Source organism: Neolamprologus brichardi, chromosome 11, assembly GCF_056152115.1.
Source record: "Neolamprologus brichardi isolate AB-2024 chromosome 11, ASM5615211v1, whole genome shotgun sequence".
NCBI classification, from domain to species: domain Eukaryota; kingdom Metazoa; phylum Chordata; class Actinopteri; order Cichliformes; family Cichlidae; genus Neolamprologus; species Neolamprologus brichardi.
The window spans coordinates 29,393,368-29,403,885 of record NC_142114.1 but is presented as its reverse complement, the minus strand read 5'-3'; the positions used below and the strand labels follow the sequence as shown (position 1 = coordinate 29,403,885).

The 10,518-nt window shown below is 38.7% G+C and overlaps 1 protein-coding gene across 1 annotated transcript; it reads left to right on the top strand.

The window, feature by feature from the left end:
• The first annotated feature begins 1,054 nt into the window (after positions 1–1,054).
• On the top strand, positions 1,055–8,406 carry LOC148100703 (uncharacterized). The gene is made up of 8 exons (XM_087847848.1): positions 1,055–1,118; positions 1,463–1,534; positions 2,311–2,382; positions 2,643–2,747; positions 6,057–6,251; positions 7,653–7,807; positions 7,915–8,030; positions 8,229–8,406. Exons 1-8 carry the CDS (start codon positions 1,055–1,057, stop codon positions 8,368–8,370), a joined length of 921 nt encoding a protein of 306 aa, XP_087703974.1. The 3' UTR covers positions 8,371–8,406.
• Positions 8,407–10,518: the final 2,112 nt, after the last annotated feature.

Genomic DNA, 10,518 nt, shown 5'->3' with positions numbered 1-10,518 from the left:
ATGATGCATTTAATAAAACTAATCGTTTGAATGGAAATCTGTCTGTGGACCAGTTTACAGTTTTCACACATTTTGGTTATTTGTCTTTTTTTCCCATCAAGTTTTTGTTTCCATTCATAATAATTTGCTACAATTTCTTATGTTTTTATTGTTGTTGTTGTTTATTGACTTTAAAAAGTGCAATATAAATAAATAACCAGAATATAAATGATGTAGTTGTTCATCACATCTCAGGTTATTGCAGCGTGTGAAGTGCAGAAAGAAAGTGTAAACTGGGGTAAACTGCACAGACAAATGAGGATTAAAAGGGGCTCGCAGTAACATTCATCAAATACGTCACCAAATAAAAGTGTTTGTGTTCAACGCCGCCACTCTCTCCACGGTTATGACCCACAGGATCCTCCCTGTCTAACAGGATACACGTGGCAAAGTTATCACATCATTTAGTGTTTAATGGAGTTCTTTTGTCGTCATTTTGAGGAACGTTAAGTCAATAAATTTGCTAAATAGTGTGAATTGAATTTTGTTCATTACATCAGGACAACGGTTTGGCTGAAGATCCATGATTACTGTGAAGGTTTGATTAATATTTATGAGGTGCAGTGATGACACACACCTCACTGCTCCTTGGGCCAGACAAGTTGCAAAAATTGCGATCACCCGCCTCTTCCTTTTTCGTACTGTCACAGACATTTTTCATCACAACGTTTTCCCCTAACACGATGTCTCACAACGACATCGATCATCAGTTAAGAAACAACGTGGACGTTGCACCAGACACATATGTGACAGGTTGGTGTGTTAACTGCTCTTAGCGTAACGGCGTGTTACGGAAGCAACACGATTCCGAGATCAGGCACGCGTATGAACACATTGAGGAGTTTTAGGAAGAGGAACCGTGGGTTTGTTCTGTACCAGTTACTGCTGGGATTTCGTATTGTTTTATGGTGCGTGTGTGGGCATGTGGGCGGGGTGTCAGTGACGGGCTTTTAACAGGCCGCTCCTGTTGAGGCCAGTTTTAGTTTTCTTTGCACTGAAGGCAATTTGGCTTTTAATGATGGAGGAAGAAGTCAATTATTCCACAATGGTTTTCAAAACTGGTGCTTCACCAACAAAAGGTAAGTTACGCTCCTGCTTCGTTCAAAAATGAATCACTGATAAGTCTGACTGTTTATATCTTTGTGAAGTTCCCTGATGAAAGAACATCATATTTTCCTGTTTTTCTTTAAAAACAACAAAAAGATTATTTTTCATTAAAATTCGGAGACATTCAAATCACTACAAAGCACAACATTTCTATTTTATATGCCAAGTCATGAGCTCAGACTTATCTTTTTGAGTTTATCACATTGTTTAGCTTTATCATAAATGATGTGATAAAGCTAGTTTGAAAACTAACACATGGCAAACATGTCAGACTTGTTGGTATGAATCCCTGCATTCAGTCATTTGTGTCTTCTAGAAAGAATCGAGGACTCAACCATTTATTCTGAAGTTAAATCTAAAGCGCCTGCTGGTCCTCCTCCTGCACCTGGTAAGTTATAATGTTCATGCAGATATTACACAAACAACAAAGCAAATTCATGCTTTAAACTTTCTGTATTTGACAATGACACAGCCTGAGAAAACAGACCAACACAAGTAATGCAGAAATACTGCAACCACCTGCAGAGACTAAGGCAAGTCTTGAGTTGGGGTCTGGGGTCTGTCACACCAGGCAACATCCCAGCTGCAGCCTGTGTAAAGATGAGACAATCCAGCACATAACTGCAGGGTGCAAGATGCTAGCAGGCGGGACATGAGTACACAGTATAAGAGATAAGATAAACCTTTTTTAGTCCTCACATGGGAAATTTGTTGGGTCACGGCAGGAAGTGAACAGTGCAAAGTTACGAGCAGGAATAATTAAGAAAAACAATAGAATAGAATAAAATAAAATAGAATAAAATACTGTGTTTTATTGGAACAGATCCAGTGAGACTTCTAGCTACAAACCAGTGGAGGCTAACCTAACGAACATAGTAGTGGTGGACGAGCAGCTCACTTTCCAAAGTGTTCGTTTAACAGTTAAAGGAGTCGACACATATAGACACGTTTCTAGTGTTGGGTTTAAAACTCACTGTGATAATTTAACTATGGTGATTTTGCAGAGTGTGGTGTGTGAGGGGAAGGAGAGGAAAGAAAAGGGGAACAATGAGATCAATGATATGCTTTAATGACTCGTGACTGCGCATTTTGTAATTCTGTGGGTTGTGTTGTAGTCAAACTCATCTCTATGAGTCCATTCTTTTAGTTATTTCTGTCTTCCAGAAAAAAACGAGGACCCGGCCATTTATTCTGAAGTTAAATCTAAAGCGCCTGCTGGTCCTCCTCCTGCACCTAGTAAGTTATAAAATCCCTTTTTTATCTTCACTAATTTAGCAGCAAAATGTTTTAGACCAACAGTGGAACAAATGTATTCACACCTGTATGTCTTTGAGAACATCTGACATGAACATCTGGCGCCTCAGTGGTCCTGAGAGGCTAACACAACAAAGCCTAAGAAAACAGACACACGAGCAAAGGGATGAGCTGCAGCTTCACACAACAGTAAAAGTCCAGGTGACGGTTTCTCATAATAATGACGCCAAATTTCTCATTAGAAGCAGAAGGCAAAGCAGCTGCATGCTCCAATCTCCGTCTACTGCTGGCATGTTTTGAGATACTTTGTATCCTCCTGCTGGCGGGCATCATCGCCATCGTCTACAGTAAGTCTGAGTTCAGCACACCAAACTCGTTTCAGCTGGTTTTTTATTAGTTTCACTGTTTGTTTACCTTTCTTAATTATTATAATATGGAGGGTAATAAACCGGGGCAGATATTACAATACAAAGACAACACCATGTGAAAGCTGCTGAGTCACAAATTTGACCAGAAAATAGAAATAATAAATAAATAAAGACAGTTTTCATCCTATTTTCAACTTTATTGTTACATTTAGTTCTCATGTTCTCCCAAAAGTCGAGCTTTCGTTTTTATTTTAAGTAAATAAAATATTTTTGTGCATCGATTTTCTAATTCTCTGTTTAGTGTTGGTTCTGCTCGACAGAATTTTACTTTGGTGTTTGGTGTTTTTAAACCATCAAAGGTTTGATGGTTTTGAGTTTTCAGGGCCAGCTGTTTGCAGTTTGCTTTACATCACATTACATAATAAATGTCAGTAAAGATTTTTGAATTATTCTTGAAGATCTGATGTGTGATTTAAGTGTTAAGTTATTGTTTTCTGTGCAGTCCACAGTAACCTTACAGAACACTGCAGAACCTCATGTTATTTATGAGGTTTTATGAACAAAAGGTGTATTATAATTATTGTTATTAGTCGTAGTATTCCTGAGTAAATGAAACTTGGCTAATTTGGGGTGATTTTTAAGATAAGATAAGATAGAACTTTAATAATCCCTCGGGTGGGTTCCTCTGGGAAATTTGGTTTCCAAAAGCACAGCACCGACAGAAGTTACAGAGCGTGAGCAGAATATTATATATACACACACACACACATATATAAATACAGAGACATATATAAATAAAATATACAAAGGGGATAAATAGAATAAATAGGAATAAAAATAAAAATAAAAATACAAGTGAATTGCACATTTCAAGTATTGAGGTCTATTGCACCGTTGACTATTAACAAAAAGTATTGCACAAAAGGTTTTAGGCTTGAAGTTACATAGTGAAGCTTTATGAAAAGCTCGACCTGCTGCTGTGAGTAACGACAGTGACATTAAAGAGTAAAAGAAGGAAGTAATGGTTCTGTTTACTCGTCCAGCCTAAACAACCATATATGTGGTTTGTTTTGATTCTCCAGGGCATTATAGGCATCATGTGATGTGGCAATGAAAACAGAAAGGATGCAAAAATGTGATTAGCTTTCAATTAATGTAATATTAATTAATAATATAATATATAATATATAAGTTCTTTAGTAAGGCTGGAAAAGCATCACCTTGATTTTTACAATACCACACAGGCATTTAAAGTTTTAGAGGTCACAGTCACGTTAATGTGCAAAAGGAAATAATGAGTTGAGGCTACATCCGCATCGTTTTCTCTCCGTTTTTACCTCCTGTCCACACCGAGACATTTTCCTCAAGGAAAAACGCAGCGTTTTGAAAACGCATACATTTCAAAACGGAGCTGTGTGGACACACAAAAACGCAGACTTTCTAAAACGATGAAGTATTTTAGTCATGTGATGCAGTCATGTGACCAAATAAACAAAGATAGCGGAGGGCATTATACAGCGGTTGTTTTGATTGCTCTCAATTTTGACAGCCCTAAACAAGATGAATATCAGTTTGTACGTGCTCCAGATCGCTTTTCTCACTCGCTTTGCGCATGCGCAGGGCTGGGACTTAAGCGTTTTCATCCGTTTCAATGTGGACGCACAACTCTATGAAAATGGCTGAAAACAATAGTGTGGACGCGGAGCGTTTTCAGATGAAAACACTGTTTTCAAATCTATCTGGGCTCGTGTGGACGTAGCCTGAAATTCATCCACCCATCCTCCTCCCTGTGCAAACCCTGTTAACTTCTAACACATAGTTATTCCTACTTAGCTTCTGTCTTGATTTAATGGTTGTTTGTGGATCAGTTAGTTAAAAGCAGAGATGGGCAGTAACGCGTTACTGTAATCTGATTACTTTTTAAAAGTAACGAGTAAAGTAAGGGATTACTATCGCAAAAACGGTAATTAGATTACCGTTACTTTCTCGTAGGAACGCTGCGTTACTGCGTTACTGAAACCGTGATTTTTTTGCGAGAATGTCTCATGACAGTGACGTAAGCGAGTGCCACGTTTGTGACAACAGCTGTGTGCAGATCAACAATGGATCATATATCGAGTGCAGAGAGAGTATGAGCGTGCAGCGTTTAAAGCGTGGAAGTGCTGACCTTACTTTGAGTTTGATTCCATAAAAAGTGACAAAAACATTAGTGTCCGTTGTGCGTGGGAAGAAAACTTCTTTTTACAGCGAAAAAACCCTAAACTTCCGAGCAAGCACCGAGTACCTACGACGTAATGGGAAACTCACAGAGAAACTCGCGGATTCTTCCACTGACCGCTGCACACCTGCACCAGGGTAACCCTCCGCCTACCCCACTCCTGCTTTACAGGTGAAAATAGAGCAACAGGACCGCTAGTCTTTGATTTTATTTATTTTCTGCTGTGTTTTACTTGCATCTATTTGAAAGACTGAGTGTAAACACAAAAAAAAAAAAATTTTATGTGCTGGAATGTGCAGAAAATAGGTTTAAATGTTAAACTAATTTCTTCCAGTCAGAGAATGTTGCAGATAATTAAATTTTTGCTTGATGCATAAAGTTAAAAGATTAAAACTAATAAAACAAGTTTTAAAAAGAGACTTTTCCATTTGATTACATTTTGTATGATGATTATGCAGAAAAAGTAGAATTGAGCTGAAAGATCTATCACTTTATCACCTATTCAGGTTGTAAATCGTGTTTTTAAAAAGTAACTAAGTAACTAAGTAATTAATTACTTTTGAAAATAAGTAATCAGTAAAGTAACGGGATTACTTTTTGGGGGAAGTAATCAGTAATTAGTTACTGATTACTTTTTTCAAGTAACTTGACCAACGCTGGTTAAAAGTACTCATTACATATTCACTGTATGTGGAAAAACCTTCAAAGCTGTTTATAAAGGTGGCTTAAAAAACAGATAATATATTGTATCCTAATATAACCTGAGCCATTTATTTTTATCTCTTTCCCACTAAAATACAAAGCTGCATTTTATTACTTGTTACTCAAACTTTCTGTACCTCTAGTGCCTGGATTTTAATTTAAGGCTAATTTTCCTTTTTACTATTTATTACCTTCTACTGGTGGTTAAAAAAACATTTTATTATACATTCATGTTTTAGTGTGTTTGGTGTCTTCAGCTTTGTCTCACAATGAAGACAGGAAGACAAGGCTTCTCTGTTAGGACTGGATGTGAGCCCTCATTGGTCGGCTGTCATGATGAGTGCTGTGCTGTCTTCTCTCCTTCACAGTCAGTTTGCTATTTAAGGCACAGGCAGCAAACCTCAGTAGCCTCACAGCAGAACATCAGCGGTTGGCCGTGGAGAAGGAAATCTCAGACAATAAAACTCAGGAGCTGAGAAGACAGAGAGACAATCTCAACTGGACGCTGGAAGTCATCCTGAAGTTTGATAACTTTCCAGTAAAGGATTACTGTCCTGATAAACGTGAGTGCTTCATTGTGCTTGTCTCAGAAGTTAATAAGCTTCCTATGTCAAAATTTATTAGGAGCTGAAGATGATCAACAGTATGATCGAGCCATGAGAGTATGAATGGAGAATTTATGTGACAAATTTAAATAGAAAACAACAAAAGAAGTAAGCGTGCAGGTTGGGAGAGATGATTTGAACTGGTCACAAAACCCAGGAAAACACAGCAGCCAGTATTTAAATAAACAGAAAAACAGGTCCGTTATGTAAAGAGCCTCAAATATCATCTAAAATTTGACTTCACCGCACATGGAATCTGTTCTCCTTTGAACTGACCTTCAACCCCTGCGCATCAGTTGGCAGCATGTCCCTCATGTTTGTTACAATTCTCAGGAGTGAACGGCTCACCCAACACGCGATAACACATAGATGCATATTTGTCACTTTAAAAACAATAAAGCAAACCAGCACCTCACTGTCTTCTGCCTTTCTCTAAGGCTACGTTCACACTGCAGGTCTTAATGCTCAATTCCGATTTTTTGATCAAATCCGATTTTTTTGTCTGCTCGTTCACACTACAAATAAAATGCGACAGGAAACGCGCTCTAGTGTGAACGCTCAAAGCGGCCCGCATGCGCAAAAGAAGACGTCACACACAACGCGCTCTGTTTAGGCCCAGAGCAAACAGTATTGTTTGACTGATGGACCTTAATATAAAGACTTCAGACTTTACGTTTCCCAATTTTTGCTTTAAGTTATTTTGTTATTTACATAATAATGTAAAAACCTAATAATGATCCTTATTGCTGTTTTAGAGGAGCGCTGCTTCAAAGGATAGTTGCAGATTTCTGTCAGAATCTGCAGATTATACAGAACAAATAAAATGTTCACGTTTCTCCAACGTTGTCTTCCCAACAGTTTCACCGGATGGCCAGGAAGCGTTCGCGATGTCTTCTCGGGCGCTGATAATTGGCGTCTGTCTTGTGTCGGTGACGTAAAAGACGGATTTAATGCGACATGTTCAAACAGCAGCTTTCTAAAACATCAGATATGTATCGGATTCAGTACCACATAAAAAGTGACCCGGATCGGATTTGAAAATATCGGATTTGTGCCGTTCACACTGTCATATCCTGATCGGATATGGGTCGCATAGGGTCAAAAAAAATCGGATTTGATGCGCTTTCGCCTGCAGTGTGAACGTAGCCTAAGGATCTGTCCATTAAGTTTAAGGGAAGCTTAAGAATTTCTCATTAGCAAAATCACGGAATCTCTGTGTTCTCATTGTTTCCAGAGAACGACTCATCAAAGCTACTTTAAAATGGAAAGTAGAAAAGAAAAAAGTGTGAATCTTTTAGCTTTTTTTTGATAATGTTGTTAACGAGCCTACATTGAGTCTAGTTTCTAATCTCCTTGCAGAGTGTCAGCCATGCCGCAGCGGCTGGATCCTATTTAAGAACAAGTGCTACCTGTTTTACAATGAGGACCCCCCCTGGAAAACTTGGGAGCAAAGCCAAGGGTATTGCAAAGGCAAAGCTGCAGATCTGGTTGTTGTTGACGATCTCGAAGAGCAGGTGAGCTCTAACAACAAGACCACAACACAATTACAGCCATGATATTTTCTTACATAACTGATGATAATTCATAAATGTCACTGAATGACGAATGATATGACCCACAGGAGTTTCTCAGTAGACACATAACATATTACTATAGTCCAGACCACGGATACTTTATTGGGTTACAGAAGAAAGCAAATAAGTGGGTCTGGATTGATGGACACAGTGACACGCTGAGGTAAGAAAACTGTCTTACAGCTACAGAAAAAAGTTACAGCAGTGAATGATTAATGATAAAATAATATCGTGATTTATATGCCAATAATAATAATATTGTGATTTCAGTAAAAGAAGATGCATTATGAAAGAAATTATGCAGAAATAAAATATTTGGGAGGTTTTTACACATGCTGACGTTCATGTCCTGCTTTTATAGTTACTGGATGGAGGAGACGTCAGACGCTTCATATGTGCTGATCATCCCTCAGAGGAATGCCACAAAAAGCTGGGCCAAAGCAAAAGGTGTCTTTCAGAGCAAATTCATCTGTGAGACAGACGCCCTGCCTTTGTCCACTTAGTTCCAGCTGCCGTTCTCTGTGTGCTCTTCCACGTTGCCGTCCATGCTCCAGATACTGTCTGCTAGTGATGTGCGGATCGATCCTGAAATATCGATTCCTCCGATACCAGTCATTTATGTTCTAGAATCGATTCTCACATTAAAATATCGATATTTTAGTAATTTAGGGTTAATTTGTAGTTTATAATTAACAGGAACACAGTGGAAAGAAACTATAACATTCGGATTGTCTACATTCAAAGGAACTACTTCCTCTTCCGCCTTTCATAGTCATGTGCGAAATACGGCTGTATAAATGTCTCGCGGCCCCTTGCCGCGCGCATTCACAACAATGGCTGAGCGTAATTGTGCGGACGTATTTTACCTCCGCAAACAGCTGAGACGTGGTTTGCGATACATGTGGCAAAAAAGTGCTCCAAGAGTGAGGTGTTGTGGCCATACTTTCCCAACCTTGAGACCTCAGAATTAGGGAGACATTCAAAAGGGCTGTTGGGGGGTGATGAATACATTTTACAGTGTTTATTTATCGGATAAAATACGTTAAAATGTCACCGTTATTATTGGCCGGCCCGGAAACAGCGGGGGTGTCCAAATTCAGAGGCTGCTTCCACCTGAGGACCCGGCCTTCACGGTCTAAAGAAAGCCGGGTAGTACGTCACGAGCTCCCTCAGTGGAGTGAAACTGCTGTCTGCTCCTTGCTATCTAAAATATAACCGGGCGCTGACGTAAACTCTCGACCGTCTCACACTTTCTTTAATTAGTTTTCTGTTTGATGTTTATTCAGCTGTGTGAAAACCCCGGAGGACCCCTCCCGATGCATTAATAAAGTTAAATTTAATTTAATCTAATCTAATAACTTTAATCTCAGCCAAACCGATTTACTCACGAACAAATAAAACACTGAAAAAGCCAAACAATAACATTTTTAAGTTATCAAAGTGACTTATACATCATGTTTAACCCGAGTAACGAATTGGCTGGGCCGCGGTATGAATTCTGCGATATGGTTTTTCAATTTTGTTGTCCAGGTGGAAATTCGGGAGAATGGTGGCTCCGGGATTGTCGGAAATCGGGAGGGTTGGCATGTATGGTTGTGGCAACATCACTAACCTGTCAAACACCTCAGAGTAAATCATATCACAGAATATGAGGCGCGTATGTTGAGGCGAACTGAAGAGGAGGAGAGGGACAGACGTCTCTCACGGAGTCCTTTAGTGCTGCAGGCAGGCAACGTGTTCAAATAGCAAATAGTTCAAATAACAACTTCAGTTTTTTATTTCTATATGATGAACTCTGCATTATTAAGTGATAAGAACAAGTAATCTGATGTCCTGTAATCATTATGACGCTATGATTTGAGATACAATAAATAAAATAAGTTTTTGTACAAAGTATCGGTATCGGATCAGTATCGTCGATATCACCCTGAATATTACTTGGTATCGGATCGGAAAGGAAATCAGTGGTATCGCACATCACTACTGTCTGCATTATTCGTTTCTCATCTTTATAATGGAGGATGGAGAACTTGTAGTTTTTCAGCTGCTGCAACTATTTATGAAAACAGCCTTTGAGCAGAGCAGTGTGTGTCACCAAAAGGCAGAAATGCAACACTGTACTTTTACACCGAGCAACATTGCATGTGTTGATTACATAATTCATGTTGCAAGTTCCATCCTGTGTCAAGCTCAACGCTGTCTCCATCTGTCTGTTGTGAAGTGACGCAGGTTCAAGGGAAAGTTGAAAGTTCAACTTTTGGGGTTTTGTTAATCATCTGTTTAAAATAACAGCATGATGCAGATGTTTTAAAAACATTTTTGATGGCAGGACAGTCACTGCTCTTCACATGTTCAACAGGCTTATTTGTGTTTTTAACTTTTTGATTCATCTAGGAAGAAATTTCAGATACAGTAACACTAAGGATTTTTCTGAGCCACCAATTATTATTTTTTAAAAAGCTCCTTTTGTTATTTTTAATAGTGAAATGAGGACAGTGTTCAGCATCTGAACACCCACTGAGCTGTCGGTTTAAAGAAATATTTAAATCACAACCATCACTGATGTTGAAACTCCGGTAAATGAAGGTCGAACATATATTTAATTAGTAAAATGATCCAAAAGATCATAAAAAGACACATTTATTCTACTA

What these genes read in the sequence shown, in the direction of transcription:
- LOC148100703 (XM_087847848.1), top strand. Translation starts at nt 1,055, where the DNA reads ATGATGGAGGAAGAAGTCAATTATTCCACAATGGTTTTCAAAACTGGT. An exon ending in TGGTCCTCCTCCTGCACCTG is followed by an intron (nt 1,535 to 2,310) that starts GTAAGTTATAAT and finishes TCTGTCTTCCAG; the next exon opens with AAAAAAACGAGGACCCGGCC. An exon ending in TTGACGATCTCGAAGAGCAG is followed by an intron (nt 7,808 to 7,914) that starts GTGAGCTCTAAC and finishes TATGACCCACAG; the next exon opens with GAGTTTCTCAGTAGACACAT.